Source organism: Ciconia boyciana, chromosome 30 (genome assembly GCF_034638445.1).
Source record: "Ciconia boyciana chromosome 30, ASM3463844v1, whole genome shotgun sequence".
Classification (NCBI taxonomy): Eukaryota; Metazoa; Chordata; class Aves; order Ciconiiformes; family Ciconiidae; genus Ciconia; species Ciconia boyciana.
The window spans coordinates 1,211,566-1,237,458 of NC_132963.1; the positions used below are offsets into that span (position 1 = coordinate 1,211,566).

At 64.5% G+C, this 25,893-nt stretch overlaps 2 protein-coding genes across 2 annotated transcripts; one reads left to right on the plus strand and one right to left on the minus strand.

The window, feature by feature from the left end:
• Positions 1 to 885: 885 nt before the first annotated feature.
• Positions 886 to 15,603, plus strand: ATP4A (ATPase H+/K+ transporting subunit alpha). The gene is made up of 23 exons (XM_072848208.1): positions 886 to 903; positions 2,214 to 2,321; positions 3,062 to 3,121; positions 3,700 to 3,903; positions 4,539 to 4,652; positions 4,739 to 4,873; positions 4,967 to 5,084; positions 5,162 to 5,430; positions 5,880 to 6,078; positions 6,183 to 6,292; positions 6,833 to 6,967; positions 7,943 to 8,123; positions 8,846 to 9,015; positions 9,557 to 9,693; positions 9,905 to 10,055; positions 11,065 to 11,233; positions 11,308 to 11,462; positions 12,197 to 12,320; positions 13,385 to 13,530; positions 13,602 to 13,735; positions 14,279 to 14,380; positions 15,388 to 15,479; positions 15,575 to 15,603. The coding sequence occupies exons 1-23, from the start codon at positions 892 to 894 to the stop codon at positions 15,601 to 15,603; spliced, it is 3,054 nt and encodes a 1,017-aa protein (XP_072704309.1). The 5' UTR covers positions 886 to 891.
• A 674-nt stretch (positions 15,604 to 16,277) lies between these two features.
• On the minus strand, positions 16,278 to 25,346 carry TMEM147 (transmembrane protein 147). The gene is given in 9 exon segments (XM_072848221.1): positions 16,278 to 16,419; positions 17,383 to 17,498; positions 18,594 to 18,646; positions 18,649 to 18,677; positions 20,382 to 20,518; positions 21,879 to 21,899; positions 21,902 to 21,943; positions 23,363 to 23,432; positions 25,133 to 25,346. Coding segments are annotated over 9 exon segments (666 nt in total). The 5' UTR covers positions 25,210 to 25,346; the 3' UTR covers positions 16,278 to 16,298.
• Positions 25,347 to 25,893: the final 547 nt, after the last annotated feature.

Below are 25,893 nucleotides of genomic sequence, written 5' to 3' on the forward strand. Positions count from 1 at the left end.
GGTGGTGACGGGGGGAGAGGGGCGGAGTGGGGGGTGGGGGTGGGGAGGGAAGGGTGGGGGAAGGGAACGGCATGGGTTGGCCTGGGTTCACCCAAGCCATGCAGGGTCCCGCCATGGGGCCACCTAGAAGGGCAATGGTGGTTATGGGGTAGAGCAAGGCATGATGGGAACTTCCCCCGCCCCCGAGATGTTTGGGTGTCCCCCCCCCAGGGTGGGACGATGGGATGAAAGGGGGGGGGGTGGTGGGGAGTCACCGGATGCCCGTGTCCCCCCCCCAAAATGTGTGTGGGGGGGGTGCGAGGTGCCCCAACGCCTGCGTCCTACCGCTAAGCTTAGAGCAAAGCATGATGGGAGTTGGGACGCATGGGTCCCCAAAGACCTCCCCCATAACTACCCCCCCCCCACGTCACGGGGAGGTCGGGAACGAGGCCGATAAGATATCAGTAATTAATCATTAACGAGCAGCAAAAGGGAACCCAGGCGGCTGGGGCCTCCCCTCCCCCACACTTGATAAGCCAGAATCTGATGGGGGGGGGGGGGAAGGGCATCAAGGGCGGCCCGAGGGCGGCGTGGGCCTAGGGGGGGGACCACCCTCCTGCCCCCCATGTGAGGCAGATGTTTGGGGGGACCCAGGTGTTTGGGGGGACCCAGGAGTCCGGGTAACCCCACCCCCAAGACCCCCTTGGGTCCTGGTTGTCCTAATTCCCACCCCACCCCACCCCCCAAAAAGGGACCCAAGCGTCCGGGTGTCCCCACCCTCCCCTGCACCCACGCGGGAGGACCCAGGCGTCCGGGCGAGGTCACCTTGGGGCGGTTCCCCGTGGGGTATAAGGGGAGGTGGAGAGGGGACTGGGAGGCACTGGGAGGCACTGGGAGCTGCTGGGAAGCGCCATGGGGAAGGAGGTGAGGGAGGGGAGGTGGAAAAGATGGAGGAAAATGGAGGGAGGGAGGGATGGACGGAGGGAGGGATGGAAGGATGGACAGAAGGACGGATGGAGGAACAGAGGGATGGACAGAAAGATGGAGGGATGGAGGGACGGAAAGATGGAGGGAGGGATGGAAGGACGGACAGAAGGACGGAGGGAGGAACAGAGGGATGGAGGGATGGACAGAAAGATGGAGGGACGGAGGGATGGAAAGATGGATGGAGGGATGGAGGGAGGGACGGAAGGACGGACAGAAGGACAGAGGAAGGGATGGAAGGATGGACAGAAGGACAGAGGGAGGAACAGAGGGATGGAGGGATGGACAGAGGGATGGACAGGGGGAGGGATGGAAGGGTGGACGTAGGGATGGAGGGAGGGATGGAAGGATGGACAGAAGGACGGATGGACGGAGGGAGGAACTGAGGGATGGAAGGATGGACGGAGGGAGGGATGGAAGGATGGACAGAAGGATGGAGGGATGGACAGGGTGGATACAGGGATGGATGGATGGATGGACAGAGGGATGGACAGAGGGACGGGTGGAGGGATGGAGAGATGGAGGGAGGGAGGGAGGGACAGCGAGATGGAGGGACGGATGGAGGGATGGACAGAGGGACAAGGGATGGAGGGAGGGATGGACGGATGGATGGATGGAGGGAGGGACAAAGGAGTGGATGGACAGTTGGAGGGACAGACAGAGGGATGGAGGGAGGGGTGGAGGGATGGACAGAGGAAAGGAAGGAAGGAGAGAGATGGAGGGAGGGATGGTGGGACAAGGTTTGGATGGAGGGATGGACAGAGGGATGGACAGAGGGATGGACAGAGGGATGGACAGAGGGACAGGTGGAGGGATGGAGAGATGGAGGGACAGTCAGAGGGATGGAGGGATGGACAGAAGGATGGACAGAGGGATGGAGGGATGGACAGAAGGATGGACAGAGGGATGGAGGGATGGAAAGAAGGATGGACAGAGGGATGGACAGAAGGATGGAGGGATGGACAGAAGGATGGACACAGGGATGGAGGGATGGACAGAGGGATGGAGGGATGGAAAGAAGGATGGACAGAAGGATGGAGGGATGGACAGAAGGATGGACAGAGGGATGGAGGGATGGACAGAGGGATGGACAGAGGGACGGAGTGACGGCGGGACAGACAGCAGGACACATGGACGGAGAGGGTGGCACGAGGCGAAGGGAAAGATGGAGGTGGGATGGGGGAGGGAGGGAGGGATGGACAGAGGGACCCACCCCCAGATGACCCTTGACCTCTGACCTCTACCCCCAGGAGAGCTATGAGATGGGGCCACGGGGCAAGCCCCGGCCCCCGGCCCCGAAGGGGCGTGGCCGCCGCAAGCAGGAGAAGCTGGAGGACATGAAGAAGGAGATGGATGTGGTATGGGGGGCAACTGGGAGGGACTGGGAGGGTCAATGGGGGGCACTGGGAGGTCAACAAAGGGGACTGGGAGGGACTGGGTGCCAATGGGGGGCACTGGGAGGGATTGAGGGTCAATGGGGGGCAACTGGGAGGTCAACTGGGGGACTGGGAGGTCGATGGGGAAGACTGGGAGGTCAACAAGGGGGACTGGGAGGGACTGGGTGCCAATGGGGGGCACTGGGAGGGATTGAGGGTCAATGGGGGGCAACTGGGAGGTCAACTGGGGGGACTGGGAGGGACTGGGAGGTCAACAAGGGGGACTGGAAGGGACTAGGGGTCAACAGGGGGCACTGGGAGGGATTGAGGGTCAATGGAGGGCACTGGGAGGTCAACTGGGGGACTGGGAGGGACTAGGGGTCACTGGGGTGCACTGGGAGGGACTGGGGGTCAACGGGGGGCACTGGGAGGTCAACTAGGGGTACGGGGGGTCATCAAGGGTCAATGGAGGCAACTGGGGGGAACTGGGAGGGACTGGGAGGTCAACGTGGGCACAGGGAGGTCAACAAAGGTCAATGGGGCACTGGGAGTGACTGGGAGGGTCAATGGGGAGGATTGGGAGGTCAACAGGGGTCAAGAGGGGGACTGGGAAGGTCAATAGGGCACTGGGAGGGGCAGTGAGGGCACTGGGCTATACTGGGGGACACTGGGAGGGTCAGGGGTCAGGGGTCAGGGGTCAGTGCTGAGGCGGGTGCCCCCAGGATGACCACAAGCTCGATGTGAACGACCTGGAGCTCAAGTACAGCACCAGCATCACCAAGGTGGGTGACCCCTGACCTCTGACCCCGGCCGATCCCACAACCCCCACGGCTCCCAGCACCATGACCCTTTGACCCCAATCAACCTCATTGACCCCATGACCCATCAACCCCACTGACCCCCACCAGCCCCTTTGACCCCTGTCACCCCATCAACCCCGTTGACCCCGTCAATCCCACCAACCCCGTTGACCCCATTGACCCCACTCAACTCCGTGACCCCTCAACCCCATTGACCCCACCAACCCCGTTGACCCCACTCAACTCCATGACCCCCACCAACCTCTTGACCTCATCAACCCCGTTGACCCCACCAACCCCATTGACCCCATTGACCCCACTCAACTCCGTGACCCCCACCAACCCCATTGACCCCACTCAAACCTGTTGACCCCACCAACCCCCTTGACCCCATTGACCCCACTCAACTCCGTGACCCCCACCAACCTCTTGACCTCATCAACCCCGTTGACCCCACCAATGCCAGTGACCCCACCAACCCCATTGACCCCATCAATCCCATTGACCCCACAAACCCTGTTGACCCCATTGACCCCCATGACCCCGCTTGACCCCGGCAGGGCCTGGTGGAGGCGGTGGCAGCCGAGCGGCTGCTGCGGGACGGCCCCAACGAGCTCCGCCCCCCCCGGGGGACCCCCGAGTGCGTCAAGTTTGGGCGGCAGTTGGCCGGGGGTCTCCAGTGCCTGATGTGGGTGGCGGCGGCCATTTGCCTCATCGCCTACGGCGTGCAGGAGGGGGAGGGTGACCGCGGCAGCTCCGACAACGTACGCCGAACACCTGGGTCCATCCTGGGGGGGACATCTGGGTTCATCTGAGAGGGACACGCATGGGTCCATGGGTTGAGGAACACCTAGGTCCATCTAGGGGAACATCTGGGTCCATCTGGGGTGGAGAATGCTTGGGTCTGTCTTGGGGGGGAATTCCTGGGTCCATCTAGGAGGGATACACATGGGTCCATGGGTGGAGGAGTGCCTGGGTACATCTTGGGGAACATCTGATGGGCTAGAGAACATCTGGGTTCACCTGGGAGAACATCTGGGTCCATCTTAGAGGGATGCATGTGTCCATGGGTTAAGGAACGCCTGGGTCCACCTGGGGGGAACATCTGGGTTGGGGAATGCCTGGGTCCATCTAGGGAGACATCTGGGTCCATCTGGGAAGGACACCTGGGTCCCTGGGTTAGGGAACACCTGGGTCCATCTGGAGAACATCTGGGTCCATCTTGGGGGGCACCTGAAAGCCAGGGACCCTTGGGAGGGGGCAACCTGGGGGGCTCTGGGGGAGAAAGTAGATACCTGGGACCCTCTGGCGAGCAGCACGCCTGGGTCCCCTTGGATGGGGGTACTCGGACACCCGGGTCCCCACCGCGGGGGCCTGATCCTGTCCCCACCACCCTCAGCTGTACCTCGCCATCGCCCTCATCGCCGTCGTCGTGGTCACCGGCTGCTTCGGCTACTACCAGGAGTTCAAGAGCACCAACATCATCGCCAGCTTCAAGAACCTCGTCCCTCAGGTGGGGCCACCCGGATGCTTGGGTCCCTTCCTTACCCGGACGCCTGGGTCCCCACCCGGACGCCTGGGTTCCCTTGTCACCCCCAGCAAGCCACGGTGATCCGGGAAGGGGACAAGCTGCAGATCAACGCCAACGAGCTGGTGGTCGGTGACCTGGTGGAGATCAAAGGAGGGGACCGAGTTCCTGCAGACATCCGCATCATCTCAGCTCAGGGTTGCAAGGTGGGCCCGGACACCTGGGTCCCTTGAGGCGGGGGTGCCCGGACACCTGGGTTCTCCTTGGGGTGAGCCGTGTCCTCCCACCACCATCTCCAGGTGGACAACTCATCATTGACGGGGGAGTCGGAGCCCCAGACGCGGTCACCCGAGTGCACCCATGACTCACCCTTGGAGACCCGCAACATCGCTTTCTTCTCCACCATGTGCCTAGAAGGTGCGTCCCACCCGGACGCCTGGGTCCCACCTGGACATCTAGGTCCCCTAACCCACCCAGATATCTGGGTCCCATAGGGACGGCCATGGGGTTGGTGATCAACACGGGTGACCGGACCATCATCGGGCGCATCGCCAGCTTGGCCTCGGGGGTGGAGAACGAGAAGACGCCCATCGCCATCGAGATCGAGCATTTTGTTGACATCATCGCCGGCCTCGCCATCTTCTTCGGCGCCACCTTCTTCGTGGTGGCCATGGTCATCGGCTACCCCTTCCTCCGTGCCATGGTCTTCTTCATGGCCATCGTCGTGGCCTATGTCCCTGAGGGGCTGCTGGCTACTGTCACGGTATGGCTTGGGGCATCACAGGGGTTGGAGCTCTAGGGCTGCGGGTCCCATCACAAACCATGGGTGCTATGAGGCCCTTGAGGGTCTTCATGGGGCTTATATGGGACCCATGGGTCCATGGACATCAAATACCTTCCTGGAGGTGCCCGTGGCTCCAAGGCCACCACAGGAGCTCCAGTAGGTCCGCATGGGTCCATCACAAACCATGGGTGCTATGAGGTCCTTGAGGGTCTTCATGGAGCTCACGTAGGACCCATGGGTCCAACGCAACCCAAGGATGCGCTGTGGGTTCTGGTTGTCCCTACGGGTCCATGGGCATCAGCTGCTTTCCTGGAGGTCCTCGTGGCTCCAAGGCCACCACACCAGCTCCAGGAGGTCCCCAAGGGTCCCACAGATGCCATAGGGCTCCCAGGGTTCCCCAGGGTGCTGAGGGACTTCACCGGCCCCAGGTTTGCCTCTCGTTGACGGCGAAGCGGCTGGCGCGGAAGAACTGCGTGGTGAAGAACCTGGAAGCAGTGGAGACGTTGGGTTCCACCTCGGTCATCTGCTCCGACAAGACGGGGACCCTCACCCAAAACCGGATGACGGTGGCACATCTCTGGTTCGACAACCAGATCCATACGGCCGACACTACCGAGGACCAATCGGGTGAGCCGGATGCCTGGGTCCACCCCCCCTTCCCCCCTACTCCACCCCACCCTGGACGCCTGGGTTCCCCGAGGTGACCCCCCCCCCTACGTCCCACCACCCAGGTCAGAGCTTCGACCAATCATCGGAGACGTGGACCATGCTGAGCCGCGTCATCACCCTCTGCAATAGGGCCCAGTTCAAGCCGGGACAAGACAACGTCCCCGTGCCCAAGGTGGGACGCGTATGGGGCCATGGGCCCTATAGGGGCCCTATAGGAGGCTGGGAGGGGCTATAGGGACCCTATATGAGGCTGGAAGGGGCATGTAGGGACCCTATATGGGGCTGGGAGGGGCATGTCAGGACCCTATATGGGGCTTTATATGGGATTGTGAGAAGTGTATAGGGGCCAATACTCCTATAGGGGCACTATATGGGGCTAGGAAGGGTGTCTAGGGGGCCAGAACCCCCAGAAGGTCCCTGTATGGGGCTGGGAGGGGCATATAAGGCCCAGGACACCCATAGGGGCATTATATGGGGCTGGGAGGGATGTACAGGGGCCAAGATGTCCATAGGGGCACTATATGGGGCTGGAAATGTCATATAGGACCCCTATAGACATCCTATATGGGGTTGGGAGGGCAATAAGGGGACCCCCATAGGGGCCCTATATAGGGCTTGGAGAGGCATACAGGGGCCAGGACCTCCCCCATAGGGGCCCTATATGGGGTGATATGGGCCCCACGCCCCCCCGCTTAAGCCCCACCCCCCGCAGCGTGAGGTCATCGGCGACGCTTCGGAGACGGCGCTGCTGAAGTTCGCGGAGGTGACGGTGGGGTCAGTGGCAGAGGCGCGGGGACGGTTCCCCAAGGTGGCCGAGCTGCCCTTCAACTCCACCAACAAGTTCCAGGTGGGGGGACCCAGGTGTCCGGGTGGGGGGACCCAGGTCTCCAGAAAGGGGACCCAGGTGTCCAGGGGGACCCAGATGTTCAGGGGGGGACCCAAATGTCCAAGGGGGACCCAGGTGTCCAGGGGGGACCCAGATGTTTCAGGAGGGACCTTGGTGTTCATGAGGGACCCAAGTGTCCAAGGGGGACCCAGATGTTCAGGGGGGGACCCAAGTGTCCAAGGGGGACCCAGGTGTCCAGGGGGACCCAGATGTTCAGGGGGACCCAAATGTCCAAGGGGACCCAGGTGTCCAGGGGGACCCAGATGTTTCAGGAGAGACCTTGGTGTTCATGAGGGACCCAAGTGTCCAAGGGGACCCAGATGTTCAGGGGGGACCCAAGTGTCCAAGGGGACCCAGGTGTCCAGGGGGGACCCAGATGTTCAGGGGGGGACCCAAATGTCCAAGGGGGACCCAGGTGTCCAGGGGGGACCCAGATGTTTCAGGAGAGACCTTGGTGTTCATGAGGGACCCAAGCGTCCAAGGGGGACCCAGATGTTCAGGGGGGGACCCAAGTGTCCAAGGGGGACCCAGGTGTCCAGGGGGGACCCAGATGTTCAGGGGGGGACCCAAATGTCCAAGGGGGACCCAGGTGTCCAGGGGGGACCCAGATGTTTCAGGAGAGACCTTGGTGTTCATGAGGGACCCAAGCGTCCAAGGGGGACCCAGATGTTCAGGGGGGGACCCAGATGTTCAGGGGGGGACCCAGGTGTCCAGGGGGGACCCAGGCATCCGGGAGGGACCCAGACATCTGTGAGGGACCCAGACATCAAGGGGGACCCAGGTGTCCAGGGGGGACCCAGATGTTTCAGGAGGGACCTTGGTGTTCATGAGGGACCCAAGCGTCCAAGGGGGACCCAGATGTTCGAGGGGGACCGAGGCATCCAGGGTGGACCCAGGCGTCCGGGTGAGAACCCAGGCATCTGGGTCCTTCGACAGCTGTCGGTCCACGAGGCGGGAGAACGGCAACTCCTGGTGCTGAAAGGTGCCCCCGAGCGGGTGCTGGAACGGTGCAGCACAGTGCTGCTGAAGGGACAGGAGCTGGCTCTGGACGCCCAGTGGCGAGAGGCCTTTGAGGGGGCCTACGCCGAGCTGGGGGGGCGTGGGGAGAGGGTGTTGGGTGAGTGGGGTGAGGGGGTGGTAGGGGAGATAGGGAAGTGTGGGGGAAATGGCGATGGGGGACGTGGGGATGGAGGGACATCATGGGGAGATGGAGACGTGGGGATGGAGGGACATCATGGGGAGCTGGGGACATGGAGAGACATGGGGATGGAGGGACATCATGGGGAGCTGAGGACATGGAGAGACATGGGGATGGAGGGACATCATGAAGAGATGGAGACATGGGGATGGAGGGACATCATGGGGAGATGGGGACATGGAGAGACATGGGGACGGAGGGACATCATGAGGAGATGGGGAGATGGAGGGACATGGGGATGGAGGGACATCATGAAGAGATGGAGACATGGGGATGGAGGGACATCATGGGGAGATGGGGGGGCGTGGGGAGAGGGTGTTGGGTGAGTGGGGTAAGGGGGTGGTAGGGGGAGATGGGAGGGTGTGGGGGGGAATGGGGATGGGGGGACGTGGGGGTGGAGGGACATCATGGGGAGATGGAGACATGGGGATGGAGGGACATCATGAGGAGATGGGGAGATGGAGGGACATGGGGATGGAGGGACATCATGGGGAGATGGAGGGACATGGGAACATGGAGGGACATGGAGGAGACATGGGATGGAGGACACACGTGCAGGAGGGTGACATGCAACACCCCCCATGCACACGAGTCCCAGCATCACCCCGTGTCCCCTCGTGTCCCCCCTTGTCCCTCCCAAGGGTTCTGCGCCTGCTGGCTGCCAGCAGGGACAGTGGCAGCAGGGACAGACCCCGAGGAGCTGCCGGAGGTGGCCGTGGGACTCTGCTTCGCCGGGCTGGTGTCCATGATCGACCCACCCAGGGCCACCGTCCCCCAGGCCGTGCTCAAGTGTCGCACGGCTGGTATCAGGGTAGGGAACGTGAGGGGGGGACATGGGGACATGGAGGACATGGGGACATGGAGGATATGGGGACTAGGAGGGACATGGGGATGGGGGGACATCAAGAACATGGAAGGATGTGGGGGGACATGGGGACTGGGATGGACACAGGGATGGGGGGACATCAAGAACATGGAAGGACATGGAGGGACATGGGGACTGGGAGGGACGTGGGGATGGGGGGACATCAAGGGCATGGAAGGACATGGGGACACATGGGGGATGCAAGATGGACATGGTGACTGGGAGGGATGTAGAGATGGGGGACATCAAGGACAGGGAAGGACATGGAGGGATTTGGGGACATGGAGTGGACATGGGGACATGAGGATGGGGGGACATCAAGAACATGGTGGGACATGGGGGGAACACTGGGGACATGGTGGGGGACATCAAGAACATGGAGGGACATGGGGGGACACTGGGGACATGGGGGACCACAGAGGACCATGAGGAACCATCAGGACCATGGGTGGCCACCAGGCCCACACCAATGTCCCCTTGTCCCCAGGTCATCATGGTGACCGGAGACCACCCCATCACGGCCAAGGCCATCGCGGCGGCCGTTGGCATCATCTCAGAGGGCAGCGAGACCCCCGAGGAGGTGGCAGCTCGTCTACGCGTGCCCCTTGAACGGGTGGACCCCAGGTGGGACCCAGGTGTCCGGGAGGGGACCCAGGTGTCTGGGTGGGGGGACCCAGGCGTCCGGGTGGAGGTGACCTTGGCACCTGGGTGGACCATGGTGGGGACCACAACGTCTTGGGTGATCCAGCTCCATGGAGGTGGGGAACGGGGAGAACCCAGATGTCCGGGGTGGGGGGGACCCAGGTGTCCGGTGTCCTGTTGTCCCCCTCCCCAGGCAAGCGCGGGCGCGGGTGGTGACAGGGGCGGAGCTGGCGGCCATGACACCGGGGGCTCTGGAGGGTCTTCTGCGCGCCCACCCTGAGATGGTCTTCGCCCGGACGTCACCGCAGCAGAAACTTGTCATCGTGGAGAGCTGCCAGCGGCTGGTGGGGACACTGAGGGGACACTGGGGACATAGGGGACATTGGGGACACTGGGGGCATGGGGACATTGGGGACATGGGGGACATTGGGGACACTGGGGGCATTGGAGACATCGGGGACACTGGGGGCATGGGGACATTGGGGACATGGGGGGACACTGTGGACATGGGGGACATGGGGATGCTGGAGGCATGGGGACATTGGGAGGCATGGGGACACTAGGGACATTGGGGGACGCGGGGGGGACATTGGAGGGACACTGGGGAAGTTGGTGACACTGGGGACATGGGCACAACTCGAAGCCACTGCCAGTCCACGTGGGGAGGAGACATTGGGTGGCCTTGGGGACATTGGGATGACCAGACGCGTGTCCCCAGCATCCCCGTCCTCAGGGTGCCATCATGGTGGAGATGGCAATGGGATCCGTGTCCCCAAGGTGCCATCATGGAGGGGATGGGGATGGTCCCTGTCCCCATCCCTCTGGTCCCTGTGTCCCCAAGGTGCCATCACGGAGGGGATGGGGATGGTCCCTGTCCCCATCCCTCTGGTCCCTGTGTCCCCAAGGTGCCATCACGGAGGGGATGGGGATGGTCCCTGTCCCCATCCCTCTGGTCCCTGTGTCCCCAAGGTGCCATCACGGAGGGGATGGGGATGGTCCCTGTCCCCATCCCTCTGGTCCCTGTGTCCCCAAGGTGCCATCACGGAGGGGATGGGGATGGTCCCTGTCCCCATCCCTCTGGTCCCTGTGTCCCCAAGGTGCCATCACGGAGGGGATGGGGATGGTCCCTGTCCCCATCCCTCTGGTCCCTGTGTCCCCAAGGTGCCATCACGGAGGGGATGGGGATGGTCCCTGTCCCCATCCCTCTGGTCCCTGTGTCCCCAAGGTGCCATCATGGAGGAGATGGGGATGGTCCCTGTCCCCATCCCTCTGGTCCCTGTGTCCCCAAGGTGCCATCATGATGGGGACGGTGATGGTCCTCATCCTTCACCCCTCCGGTCCCCATGTCACCAGGGTGCCATCGTGGCGGTGACAGGTGACGGGGTGAACGACTCCCCGGCGCTGAAGAAGGCCGACATCGGGGTGGCCATGGGCATCGCCGGCTCTGACGCCGCCAAGAACGCAGCCGACATGATCCTCCTCGACGACAACTTCGCCTCCATCGTCACCGGCGTGGAGCAAGGTGGGGCTGGGGACACCAGGGGTGGGTGACACGAGGTGACACCACCCTGGTGACGCTGTCCCTACCCTTCCCAGGCCGTTTGATCTTTGACAACCTGAAGAAGTCCATCGCCTACACCTTGACCAAGAACATCCCCGAGTTGACTCCCTACCTCATCTACATCACGGCCAGCGTCCCCCTGCCCTTGGGCTGCATCACCATCCTCTTCATCGAGCTCTGCACTGACATCGTGAGTGCCCGGACGCTCAGGTCCCCCCGCACCCAGACACCAGGGTCCATCAACCGCTCCATCGTTGGAGGTTCCTCACCCAAGAACCAGGGTTCTTCATATGGCTGTTGAGGTTCTTCACCCAAGAATCTGGGGGCCTCACCCGGACACCGGGGTCCTTCCTGGATGCCTGGGTCCCTCACCTGGACACCTTGGTCCTTCACCCTGACACCTTGAGTCCCTCACCCAGACACTTGGGTCCTTCACCCCAACACCTTGAGTCCCTCAACCCTCACACCTTGGTCCTTCACCCTGACACCTTGGTCCTTCACCCAGACACTTGGGTCCTTCACCCCAACACCTTGAGTCCCCCAACCCTCACACCTTGGTCCTTCACCCACACACTTGGGTCCTCCACCCCAACACCTTGAGTCCCTCAACCCTCACACCTTGGTCCTTCACCCAGACACTTGGGTCCTTCACCCCAACACCTTGAGTCCCCCAACCCTCACACTTTGGTCCTTCACCCGCACACTTGGGTCCCTCACCCCAACACCTTGAGTCCCTCAACCCTGACACCTTGATCCTTCACCCGCACACTTTGAGTCCCTCCACCCTGACACCTTGGTCCTTCACCCAGACACTTGGGTCCTTCACCCCAAGGGCTGGGTCCACCACCATCTGGGGTCCCCCAACCAGATGTCAGGGTCCCTCCCGGTCACCTGGGTCCCTCACCCGGATGCCTGGGTCCACAGTTCCCCTCGGTCTCCTTGGCCTACGAGAGGGCGGAGAGTGACATCATGCACCTGAAGCCCCGCAACCCTCGACGCGACCGGTTGGTCAACGAACCCTTGGCGGCTTATTCCTACTTCCAGATCGGTACGGCCCGGACACCGGGGTCCCCTCGGGGGTGGGCGAGGGGTGCAGACACCAGGGTCCAACTGGGGGAGGGGGTGAGTGGGATGTGGCCAAGAGGGGGAACTCCTGGGTTCCCAAGGTGGTGGGGGGTGTCCCCAGATGCCAGGGTCCACCTTGGGTGGGTGGGGTCTGGCTGGTGTAGATGTTGGGGTGCCCCAGATGCCTGGGTCTCCAGACACCCAGGTCCCTGGCCACCCAGATACCTGGGTCCCTGGACACTTGGACACCAGGGTCCCCAGGTCCCTGGACATCTGGGTCCTTAGACACCTAGGTCCTTGGCCACCTGGTCACCTGGGTCCCTGGCCACTTGGACTCCTGGGTGCCTGGACACCCAGGTCCCTGGACATCTTGGGCCCCGGGTCCCTGGATGTCTTGGGCCCTGGGTTCCTGGATGCTTGAGTCCCCAGACACCTGGGTCCCTTGGTTCTTGGGTGCCTGGACATCTGGGTGCCTGGGTGCTTGGGTCCACAGGTCCATGGGTCCTTGGGCACCTGAGTCCCCAGATGTCCCTGGGTACCTGGACGCCTGGGTCCCTGGGTGCTTGGGTCCACAGATCCATGGGTCCCTGGATGCTTGGGTCCACAGATCCATGGGTCCCTGGACACTTGAGTCCCCAGATGTCCCTGGGGTGCCTGGGTCCACAGGTCCATGGGTCCTTGGGCACCTGAGTCCCCAGATGTCCCTGGGTACCTGGACGCCTGGGTCCCTGGGTGCTTGGGTCCACAGATCCATGGGTCCCTGGATGCTTGGGTCCACAGATCCATGGGTCCCTGGACACTTGAGTCCCCAGATGTCCCTGGGGTGCCTGGGTCCACAAGTCCATGGGTCCTTGGGCACCTGAGTCCCCAGATGTCCCTGGGTACCCAGATGCCTGGGTCCCTGGCTCCTTGGCCACCTGGATGCCTGGGTCCCTGGGTGCCCGGACACCCCGACGCCTGGGTCCATGGGTCCCTGGCCACCCAGACGCCTGGGTCCCTGGGTGCCCGGACACCTGGGTCCCCACCTAACCCTGCCCGCCCTGGTAGGTGCCATCCAGTCCTTCGCCGGCTTCACCGACTACTTCGTGGCAATGGCACAGGAGGGTTGGTGGCCTCTGCTCTGCTTGGGGTTGCGCCCACGTTGGGAGGACACCCACGAACAGGAGCTGCAGGACAGCTACGGCCAAGAATGGGTATGCGCAATCCCTATAGACCCCTATAGGACCCTACACATCCCCCTCGCTGACCTATACGTCGCCTGTAGACCTTCGAGCAACGCCACTACCAGCAGTACACCTGCTACACCGTCTTCTTCATCAGCATCGAGATGTGTCAGATCGCCGACGTCCTCATCCGCAAGACCCGACGCCTCTCCCTCTTCCAGCAGGGCCTCTTCCGGTGCCTATAGGGGCTATAGGGGGGCTATGGGGGCTATAGGGGCTCTTCAAGTGCTTATGGGGTCCAAAGGGATGATGGGACTCTGCTGGTGCCAATGGGGGCTATGGGGCTTCTTCCAGTGACTATCAGGGTGTAGGGGTTCTGCCAGTACCTATGGGGGCTATAGGGGTTCTCCTGGGGGCTATAAAGGCTCTTCCAGTGCCTATGTGGGCTATGAGGGCTCTGCTGGTGCCTATGGGGGCTGTAGGGGTTCTCCTGGGGGCTATGAGGGCTATAACGGCTCTTCCATTGCCTATGGGGCCTATAGGGGTTCTTCTAGTGCTATAGGGGCTATGGGGGTTCTGTTGCTGCCTAGCAGGACTATAGGGGGCTATGGGGCCTCTTCTAGTGCCCGTGTGTGTATATACCCCCCAGTGCCTATGGGGATATACGGGCCACAGGGGCTCTGCTATAGGAGCCTGTGCGGCACCATAGGTGCCTGTGGGGTGCCTATGGGGCACTATAGGAGCCCCCAGAGCGCTATAGGGGCCCATCTCCCGGCAGGAACCGGATCCTGGTGATCGCCATCGTGTTCCAGGTGTCCATCGGCTGCTTCCTCTGTTACTGCCCCGGGATGCCCAACGTCTTCAACTTCATGCCCATCCGGTGGGCCCGGACGCCTGGGTCCCCCCCTGACCCCCTCCTGGACCCCTGGGTCCCCTTCCAGGATGCCTGGGTCCCCCCCGACCCCTTCCCGGACGCCTGGGTCCCCCCCAACCCCCTCCTGGACACCTGGGTCCCTTTCCAGGATGCCTGGGTCCCCCCCTGACCCCTTCCCGGACGCCTGGGTCCCCCCCAGCCCCTTCCCGGACGCCTGGGTCCCCCCCTGACCCCCTCCCGGACACCTGGGTCCCTTTCCAGGATGCCTGGGTCCCCCTGTGACACCTTCCCGGACACCTGGGTCCCTTTCCAGGATGCCTGGGTCCCCCTCCTGACCCCTTCCCGGACGCCTGGGTCCCCCCGACCCCTCCTGGACGCCTGGGTCCCCCCAACCCCTTCCCGGATGCCTGGGTCCCCCCAACCCCTTCCCGGACACCTGGGTCCCATTCCCGGACGCCTGGGTCCCCCCGTGACCCCCTCCTGGACGCCTGGGTCCCCCTCTGACCCCCTCCTGGACACCTGGGTCCCCTTCCAGGATGCCTGGGTCCCCCCGACCCCTTCCCAGACGCCTGGGTCCCCCTGACCCCCTACCAGACACCTGGGTCCCTTTCCAGGATGCCTGGGTCCCCCCTGACCCCTTCCCGGACACCTGGGTCCCCCTGACCCCTTCCCGGACACCTGGGTCCCCTTCCCGGATGCCTGGGTCCCCCCAACCCCTCCCGGACACCTGGGTCCCTTTCCAGGATGCCTGGGTCCCCCTGACCCCTCCTGGACACCTGGGTCCCCCAGCCCCTTCCCGGACACCTGGGTCCCCTTCCAGGATGCCTGGGTCCCCCCGACCCCTTCCCGGACCCCTGGGTCCCCCCAACCCCTTCCTGGACACCTGGGTCCCCTTCCCAGATGCCTGGGTCCCCCTGACCCCTTCCCGGCCACCTGGGTCCCCTTCCAGGATGCCCACGTCCCCTTCCCGGCCACCTGGGTCCCCTGACCACGCACGTCCCCCCATCCCCCAGATTCCAGTGGTGGTTCGTGCCGATGCCCTTCGGCCTCCTCATCCTCATCTATGACGAAATCCGAAAATTAGGAGTGCGGAGACACCCGGGCAGTGAGTGGCCAACCCCGCATACCTGGGTGCCCCCCCCCCCCCCCCCCGGGGTCCCCCCCACCCTCACCCCTCTGTGTCTTCCTCCTCCCCTCCAGGTTGGTGGGACCGAGAGCTCTACTACTGAGGTGGAGGCCCATGTGCTGCCCCAGATGCCTGGGCCCCCCCAAAACCTGGGTCCCCCGGATGCCTGGGTCCCCCACCCGAATGCCTGGGTCCCCCCAAATACCTGGGTGCCCCACCCGAACGCCTGGGTCCCCCCAAATACTTGGGTCCCCTCAAATACCTGGACCACCCCCCAAATACCTGGGTTCCTCCCAACACCTGGATCCCACTGGATGCCTGGATCCCCCCAGATTCCTGGGTCCCCCAAATGCCTGGGTCCCCCCCAAATACCTGGGTCCCCCTGGATGCCTGGATCCCTTGCCCAAACGCCTGGGTCCCCCAAATGTCTGGGTCCCCCCCAATGCCTGGATCTCCCCCTCAAATAGCTGGGTCCCCCCAAACGCCTGGGTCCCCCAAATAGCTGGGTCCCCCCCAAACGCCTGGGACCTCCCCAAATGCCTGGGACCCCCCGACACCTGGGTTCCCCCCAACGCCTGGATCCCCCCACACACACCTGGGTCCCCCAACTGCCTGGGTGCTCCCCAGATGCCTGGGTGCCCCCCCAAATACCCAGATCCCCCCTGACATCTGGGTCCCCCCAGATGCCGGGATTCCCCACCCCCACCCCAAAACACCTGGGTCCCCCCAAATATCTGGGTCCTCTCCTGGATGCCTGGGTCCAATAAAGCTCTCACAGATTCTATAGGTGCCTTTAATTCAGGGGGGGGGCAGGAGGGGGACGAGCAGCCTCAGGGCCCCCAGCCCCAAGGCCACCGCCCCCAGCGCCCGCAGCCCCAGCGCACCCCAGGGACCCAGCCCCAGCGCTTGCCCCGCCCACCTGTGGAGAAGAGGGTGGGGCTTCAGGGGGGCACGCCCAGTACAGATGCCACGCCCCCCCCCGGAGCCCCGCCCCACCATCTTCAGATCTCCCCACTAAGGGTCTAGCCTGGTTGCTACCTTACAAGCCACGCCCCCCCATTGGCAGGCCACGCCCCCAAGCCACTGGCACCGCCCCCAAGTGGGCAGCAAGGCCCCACCCCCTGTCTTCAAGCCCCACCCCTCCACACCTTCCCCAGCTGGTGCAGCCTCCTGGAGGCCCCGCCTCAGCACAGGCCCCACCCCTCCCAGCATAAGCCCTGCCCACCCACTGGGGAACGCCCACCCCTTAGTCCCACCCACTCAGCAAGGAAGCCCCGCCCATGCAGCGCAAGGCCTTGCAGCAGCTGCCAGAAACCCCACCCCTAATTAGGCCCCACCCCAATAAAGCCCCACCCTTCTCTCCCAAGCCACGCCTCCCTCATGGAAGCCCCACCCCTTCTGAAGCAGCAGCCACCCAGGGGCAGCCCTCCAAAGCCCCACCCCTCGTGAAGCCCCACCCCCTCGTGAAGCCCCACCTACACAGGGAAGAAGCCCTCCTAGGCAGCAGGAGCCCCACCCCCAAAGGGGGGTGTGACACCCGTTAGCCCTGCCCCCACGACGAAGCCCCGCCCCCTCGTGAAGCCCCACCCACCACTAAGCCCCACCCACCGGGGAGGAAGCCCTCATAGGCAGCAGCAGCCAGCAGCCCCTGCACCAAGGGGAGGGAGGAGCCCCTTAGCCACGCCCCTGGTGAAGCCCCGCCCCGGTGAAGCCCCGCCCCCGGTGAAGCCCCGCCCACCAGAGAGGAAGCCCTCATAGATAGGCAGCAGCAGCAGCCAGCAGCCCCCCACAAGGGGGGGGGGGTGGGGTGGTGTCCCTTAGCCCCGCCCCCAGGACGAAGCCCTGCCCCGATGAAGCCCCGCCCCGATGAAGCCCCGCCTACCCGGTGAGGAAGCCCTCGTAGGCGGCGGCAGCCAGCAGCCCCAGGGGCAGGCGCAGGCGGGGGGAGGTCGTGACGCCCGAAGCCCAGAGCAGAGCCGCCGCCGCTACGTGCCGTGCCTGGGGGGCGAAAGGGAGTGAGGGGGATAAGGACCCCCAGGGGCGATACCCTCCCCCGGGGGATAATGACCCCCAATTACCACCCCCCAGGGCAATTATGGGGTATGGGGGCAATTACCCCCTCGTGCCCCCCCGGGCAATTAACCTCCCCAATTAGCCCCCCAGTACCCCCAGTCACCCCCCAGTCCTCCCAGTACCCCTAGTCACCCCCAAGTTCTCCCAGTCCCCCCAGTCCTCCCAGTCACCCCCTGTCCTCCCTGTCCCCCCAGACCCCCTAGTCACACTCCCCAGTCCTCCCAGTCGCCCCCCAGTCCTCCCAGTCACCCTAGTCACTCCCCAGTCCTCCCAGTCGCCCCCCAGTCCCCCTAGTCACCCCCACAGTCCACCCCAGTTGCCTCCCCAGTCCCCTCCAGTCCCCCCCAGTCCTCCCCAGTCACCCTCCAGTCCTCCCAATCCCCCCAGTCGCCCCCCAGTCCTCCCAGTTCCCTCCAGTCACCCCCCGTTCTCCCAGTCCCCCCACTCGCCCCCCCGTCCCCCTAATCGCCGCTCCCAGTCCTCCCAGTCCCCCCAGTTGCCCCCCAGTCCTCCCAGTCTCCCCAGTCACCCCCCAGTCGCCCCCCAGGCCTCCCAGTGCCCCCAGTTCCCTCCAGTCACTCCCCGTTCTCCCAGTCCCCCCACTTGACCCCCTGTCCTCCTAATCGCCACCCCCAGTCCTCCCAGTCCCCCTCCAGTCCCCCCAGTTGCCCCCCCAGTCCTCCCAGTACCCCTAGTCACCCCCCAGTCCTCCCAACCCCCCAGTTGTCCCCCCAGTCCCCTCCAGTCACCCCCGTTCTCCCAGTCCCCCCACTCGCCCCCCAGTCCCCCTAATCGCCGCCCCAGTCCTCCCAGTCCCCCCAGTCCTCCCAGTCACCCCCCAGTTGCCCCCCAGTCCTCCCAGTACCCCTAGTCACCCCCCAGTCCTCCCAACCCCCCAGTTGTCCCCCCAGTCCCCTCCAGTCACCCCCCGTTCTCCCAGTCCCCCCACTCGCCCCCAGTCCCCCTAACCGCCGCCCCAGTCCTCCCAGTCCTCCCAGTCCCCCCAGTCGCCCCCCTCACCAGGCTGATGTTGGAGTCCAGCCCCATCTGCAGGTGCCGCCAGTCGAACTCCACCCCCGTGCCCCCACCCACAGCGGGACGCACCTGCGGGCCCCGGCGTCCGGTGAGGGGGACCCCGGATGCCAGGGCCCTATAGATCCCCCCCTTGGTACCTATAGATCCCCAGATCCCTCCCATCTTCCCCTCCCTTAGGATCCCATACACCCCTATAGGTGCCCAGAGCCCCCCCACAGGGTCTTAAAGGGTCCTATGGATACCCGCACAGGCTCCTGCAATCCCCTATAGCCCCCATAGGTCCCCTGTCACCCCCATAGCACCCCTCCATAGCCCTTATAGGTCCCTATAGCCCCTGTAAGTTCCCCATAGCCCCTATAGCTCCGCCATAGCCCCCCACAGGCCCCCCATACCACCTACAGCCTCCATAGTCCCCATATCCCCACCATAGCCCCCGTAAGTTCCCCATAGCCCCTATAGCTCCGCCATAGCCCCTATAGACCCCATAGCCCCCACAGCTCCCCCATACCACCTACAGCCTCCATAGTCCCCATATCCCCACCATAGCTCCTGTAAGTTCCCCATAGCCCCTATAGCTCCGCCATAGCCCCTATAAACCCCATAGCCCTCCACAGGTCCCCCATACCACCTACAGCCTCTATAGTCCCCATATCCCCACCATAGCCCCCATAAGTTCCCCATAGCCTCTATAGCTCCGCCATAGCCCCTATAGACCCCATAGCCCCCACAGGTCCCCCATACCACCTACAGCCTCCATAGTCCCCATATCCCCACCATAGCCCCCGTAAGTTCCCCATAGCCCCTATAGCTCCGCCATAGCCCCTATAGACCCCATAGCCCCCCACAGCTCCCCCATACCACCTACAGCCTCCATAGTCCCCATATCCCCACCATAGCCCCGTAAGTTCCCCATAGCCCCTATAGCTCCGCCATAGCCCCTATAGACCCCATAGCCCCCACAGCTCCCCCATACCACCTACAGCCTCCATAGTCCCCATATCCCCACCATAGCCCCCGTAAGTTCCCCATAGCCCCTATAGACCCCATAGCCCCCCACAGCTCCCCCATACCACCTACAGCCTCCATAGTCCCCATATCCCCACCATAGCCCCGTAAGTTCCCCATAGCCTCTATAGCTCCGCCATAGCCCCTATAGACCCCATAGCCCCCCACAGCTCCCCCATACCACCTACAGCCTCCATAGTCCCCATATCCCCACCATAGCCCCCGTAAGTTCCCCATAGCCCCTATAGCTCCACCATAGCCCCTATAGACCCCATAGCCCCCCACAGGTCCCCCATACCACCTACAGCCTCCATAGTCCCCATATCCCCACCATAGCCCCCGTAAGTTCCCCATAGCCCCTATAGCTCCGCCATAGCTCCTATAGACCCCATAGCCCCCCACAGCTCCCCCATACCACCTACAGCCTCCATAGTCCCCATATCCCCACCATAGCCCCCCCCAGCTCCCATAGATGCTCTATAGATCCCCTATAGCCCTTCTAGCTCCCTATAGCCCCCCATAGATCCCCTATAACGTCTCACGTCCCCATAACCCTCCAAAGCCCCCATGGCTCCCCCTCAGGACCCACCCCATAGCCCCTATAGGTCCCCTATAGGTCCCCCTGCCCCACAGATCCCCTATAGGCCCCCTGTGGTCCCCTCCTAACCCCCACAGCCCCCCATAATCCTCTAAAAGCCCCCAGCCCCCCCGACTCCCATAGCTCCCCTATAGATATGCTATAGATACCGTATAGATTCTATAGCTCACCGGGAGGTGAGGAGCTCGGCGCTGGCCCAGCCCAGGGCGGCCACCAGGATGCGCAGCTCCCCCCGGCCCCCCCCCCGGCCCAGGGCCAGCTGCAGCCCCCCCAAATCGGCCACGTCCACCGTGGCCCGGAGGAACTCCTGGGGGGGGGACATGGGGACAAAGGGGGGGACGTGGGGACAAAGGGGGACACAGAACGGGGACATGGGGGGGACACAAAGGATGACACAGGGGACAAAAGGGGGACACAAAGGGGATGGGGGACAAAGGGGGACACAAAGGGGGACATAAGAGATGACATAGGGGACAAAAGGGGGACATGGGGAGAAAGGGGGACATGGGGACAAGGGGGGACACGGAAGGGGGACATGGGGGGACATAAGGATGACACAGGGGACAAAGGGGGACACAAAGGGATGGGGGACAAAGGGGGGACACAAAGGGGGACATAAAGGATGACACAGGGGACAAAAGGGGGACATGGGGGAAAGGAAAGGGGGCAGATGGGGACATGGGGACAAGGGGGACACAAAGGGGGACATAAAGGATGACATGGGGGACAAAAGGGGACATAGACGAGGACAAAGGGGGACAAAGGATTTGGGGACATGGGGGGACTGATGATGGGGGACATGGACAGGGGGACATAGGGGGACAAAGGGGGGACATGACATGACATGGAAGGGGGACATGGGGGACACAAAGGATGACATGGGACAGCGGGGGACACGGAAGACATGGGGACACAAAGGATGACACAGGGGGACAAAAGGGGACATGGGGGAAAAGGGGGCACGGGATGTGGGGACAAAGGGGGGACACAAAGGGGGACATAAAGGATGACATGGGGGAAAGGGGGACACAAAGGATGGGGGACATGGGGACAAAGGGGGACATGGGGACAAAGGGGGACATAAAGGACAACATGGGGGACAAAGGTGGGGACACGGGGGACCCCAAAGGGATCGGGGGACATGGGGATCACGGGGGACAAGGGGGACACAACGGGGGGACATGGGGGACACAGGAGGGGGTGTCACCCCACAGCCCCCTCGGGGCACGCCTGGGTGTCCCCCTCCCCTCCCCCCAGGGACACTCGTGGGTCCCCACCCCCCCCTTTGGGGCACCCCTGGGTGCCCCCTCCCCGGAACACTCGTGGGTCCCCACACTCCCCCCCACTTTGGGGCACTCCTGGGTGCCCCACCCCTCCCAGGGAACTCCTGGGTCCCCCGTCCCCCTCCCCCCTCCCCCATAGGGACACTCGCGGATGTCCCCCACCCCTCCCCCTTAGGGACACTCGTGGGTCCCCACCCCCACCCCTCCTCTTTGGGGCACCCCTGGGTGCCGCCCCCCCGGGGAACTCCTGGGTCCCCCGTCCCCTCCCCCATAGGGACACTCGTGGGTGTCCTCCCCCCCTCCCCCCCATAGGGGCACTCCTGGCTCCTCCCCCACCCCTCCCCCACGGGGCACTCCTTGAGGGGGTGCCCCCCCCAGACTCACCCCCACCAGGTCGTACCCCCCGACGGCCCCTCCCAGGTGGGGAAGAAAGTGGCCAAGAACAGCATCTGCGGGGGACCCAGGCGTCGGGGACCCCCCATAGGGGACCCCGGCATCCGAGGACCCCCAACCCCACCATAGGGGACCCCAGCATCCAGGACCCCCCTCTGCCCCATAGGGGGCCCACGAGGCTGGGGACACCCCCAAGCCCCCCAAAGGGGAGCCAGGCGTCCGGGGACCCTCCCCTTTCCCCCCTATAGGGGACCCCAGTATCCGGGACACCCCTCACCCCCCATAGGGGACCCTGGTGTCCGAGGACCCCCCAACCCCACCATAGGGGACCCCAGCATCCAGAACCCCCCTCTCCCCCATAGGGGGTCCAGGAGTCCGGGGACCCCCCCCAGCCCCCCCATAGGGGACCCAGGCGTCCAGGAGGGGACCCCAGCATCCGGGACACCCCTCACCCCCCATAGGGGACCCTGGTGTCCGAGGACCCCTCCCAACACACCCTATAGGGGACCCCGACGACCAAGGACCCCCCATAGGGGACCCTGGCATCCAAGGACCCCCCCCAACCCCACCATAGGGGACCCCAGCATCCAGGACCCCCTCTCCCCCATAGGGGACCCAGGCGACCGGACACACCCCTCTCCCCCATAGGGGACCCCGGCATCCAGGACCCCCTCCTTTCCCCCATAGGGACCCCAGCATCTGAGACCCCCCCTATAGGGGACCCAGGCATCCACGACCCCCCTCTCCCCCATAGGGGGCCCAGGAGTCTGGGGACCCCCACCTTTCCCCCCATAGGGGACCCAGGCATCCGGGGAGCCCTCACCCCCCTATAGGGGACCCTCGTGTCCGAGGACCCCCAACCCCCCATAGGGGACCCCGACGTCCGAGGACCCACCCCAACCCCTCCTATAGGGGACCCCGATGTCCAAGGACCCCCAACCCCCCTATAGGGGACCCCAGCGTCTAGGGCCCACCCCAACCCCCCTATAGGGGACCCTGGTGCCCGAGGACCCCCCAACTCCCCTGTAGGGGACCCCAACGTCCGAGGACACCCCAACCCCCTATAGGGGACCCCGGCATCCGGGACCCCCCAACCCCCTATAGGGGACCCCGACGTCCAAGGACCCCCAACCCCCCATAGGGACCCCAGCGTCCAGGACCCCCCCAGCCCCCCCTATAGGGGACCCCAGCGTCCAGGACCCCTCCAACCCCCCTATAGGGGACCCTGACGTCCGAGGACCCCCCAACTCCCCCTATAGGGGACCCCAATGTCCGGGACCCCCAACCCCCCTATAGGGGACCCTGACGTCCGAGGACCCCCCAACTCCCCCTATAGGGGACCCCAGTGTCCGGGACCCCCAACCCCCTGTAGGGGACCCCGACATTCGAGGAGCTCCCTCAACTCCCCCTATAGGGGACCCCGATGTCCGAGGACCCCCCAACCCCCCTATAGGGGACCCCGCGCCCGGTCCCACCTTTCCCAGTTGCACCAGTACGTAGGTGGCTCCCGCCTGGACGCACCGCCAAAAGGCGCTGTATTCTGACCTGCAACCAGTGCTCCCAGTTACTCCCAGTAACTCCCAGTATCCCTCCCCACCCCTCCCAGTATCCCCGAGACCCCTCCCAGTACCCCCCAGACCCCTTCCCAGTATCCCCCAGTCTCTCCCAGTATCCCCCAGTGCCCCCCAAACGCCTTCCGCATCCATTGCGGTGCTCCCAGTCGCTCCCAGTTACTCCCAGTATCCCCCATTGCCTCCCAATAACTCCCCCTTGCTCCTCCCAGTATCCCCCAGACCCCCTCCCAGTAACCTCCAGTATCCCCAGACCCCTCCCAGTAACATCCAGTATCCCCAGGCCCTCCCAGTATCCCCCAGTGCCCCCAAAACCCTTCCCAGCCCCTCCCAGTGCTCCCAATTACCCCAGACTCGCCTCCCAGTGCCTCCCAGTAACACCCCTGGCCTCCCAGTACCCCCAGCATCCCCCAGACACCTTCCCAATCCCTCCCAATGCTCCCAGTATCCCCCAGGCCCACTCCCAGTCCCTCCCAGTTCCTCTCGGTAACCTTCCCCAGCTCTCCCAGAACTCCCCAGTAAGCTCCAGTATGTCCCAGTCCCTCCCAGTGTCACCAGTCCCCCTCCCAGTGCTCCCAGCTCCACTCCCAGTCCCCCCAGTACCCCCCACACCTCCTCCCTCTCCCTCCCAGTGCCCCCCAAAACCCTTCCCAGCCCCTCCCAGTGCTCCCAATTACCCCCAGACTCGCCTCCCAGTGCCTCCCAGTAACACCCCCTGGCCTCCCAGTGCCCCCCACACCCCCTCCCACTCCCTTCCAGTCACCCCCAGTGCTCCCAGCCCCACTCCCAGTCCCCCCAGTGCCTCCCACACCCCCTCCCACTCCCTCCCAGTGCTCCCAGTCCCCCTCCCAATTCCTCCCACTCCCTCCCAGTGCCCCCCACACCCCCTCCCACTCCCTTCCAGTCACTCCCAGTGCTCCCAGCCCCACTCCCAGTCCCCCAGTGCCTCCCACACCCCTCCCACTCCCTCCCAGTGCTCCCAGTCCCCCTCCCAATTCCTCCCACTCCCTCCCAGTGCCTCCCACACCCCCTCCCACTCCCTCCCAGTGCTCCCAGTCCCCCTCCCAATTCCTCCCACTCCCTCCCAGTGCCCCCACACCCCTCCCACTCCCTTCCAGTCACTCCCAGTGCTCCCAGCCCCACTCCCAGTCCCCCCAGTGCCTCCCACACCCCCTCCCAGTCCCTCACAGTGCTCCCAGTCCCCTCCCAGTGCTCCCAGTCCCCTCCCAATTCCTCCCACTCCCTCCCAGTGCCCCCCACACCCCTCCCACTCCTTCCAGTCACTCCCAGTGCTCCCAGCCCCACTCCCAGTCCCCCAGTGCCTCCCACACCCCCTCCCAGTCCCTCACAGTGCTCCCAGTCCCCCTCCCAGTGCTCCCAGTCCCCCTCCCAATTCCTCCCACTCCCTCCCAGTGCCCCCCACACCCCCTCCCACTCCCTTCCAGTCACCCCCAGTGCTCCCAGCCCCCCTCCCACTCCCTCCCAGTGCTCCCAGCCCCACTCCCAGTCCCCCAGTGCCCCCACACCCCTCCCACTCCCTTCCAGTCACCCCCAGTGCTCCCAGCCCCCCTCCCACTCCCTCCCAGTGCTCCCAGCCCCACTCCCAGTCCCCCCAGTGCCTCCCACACCCCCTCCCACTCCCTCCCAGTGCTCCCAGTTCCCCCCCGCACTCACAGGCCGCTGCACTTGTAGGTGATAAAATAAGGGAAATAAGCGAGAGCGAAGCAATTCCCGAAGTGAAACAACGTCATGGTGGGGCCCAGGAGTTTGGGGGGGACCCACGACTTCGGGGGGGACCCACAAACTGGGGGGCACCCACAAACTGGGGGGGACCCAGGCGCCCTGAGCCGCCGCGGTGTTTGGCGGGAGCGAGAGGCGGCCCCGCCTTCCGGACTACAACTCCCGGCGTGCACCGCGCCGCGCCGTTTCAACGACCAATCAGCGTGAAGGCCACGCCCCCTCGCGCCGCCAGCGGCGGTTCCCTGCCCCCCCGCCCCCGCCCCCCACTTCAGATCCCGCCAAAACCTCCCGGGGACCCCCAAAACACCCCAGGGACCCCCCCAGGGACCCCCAAAACCGCTCCGGGACCCCCCCAGACACCCCCAAAAACCCTTCGCCCCCCCAGACACCCCCAAACACCTTAGGGAGCCCCCAAATCCCTCAGGGACCCCTAAACACCTCGGGGACCCCTAAACACCTCAGGGACCCCCAAAACCCCTCGGGGACCCCCCGAGACCCCCAAAAGCCCTCAGGGACCCCTAAACACCTCGGGGACCCCCAAATCACCTCAGGGACCCCCAAAACCCCTCCGGGATCCCCCAGCCACCCCCAAACACCGGAGGGACCCCCAGCACCTCAGAGATGACCCCAAACACCCCCAAAACTCCTCAGGGACCCCCAAAATCCTTCAGGGACCTCCAAAACCCCTCGGGGAC

Bases quoted from the DNA above. Each gene is read 5' to 3' on its own strand.
- ATP4A (XM_072848208.1), top strand. The intron at 3,904-4,538 runs GTACGCCGAACA...CACCACCCTCAG, and splicing joins ACCGCGGCAGCTCCGACAAC to CTGTACCTCGCCATCGCCCT. The intron at 13,736-14,278 runs GTGCCTATAGGG...ATCTCCCGGCAG, and splicing joins TTCCAGCAGGGCCTCTTCCG to GAACCGGATCCTGGTGATCG.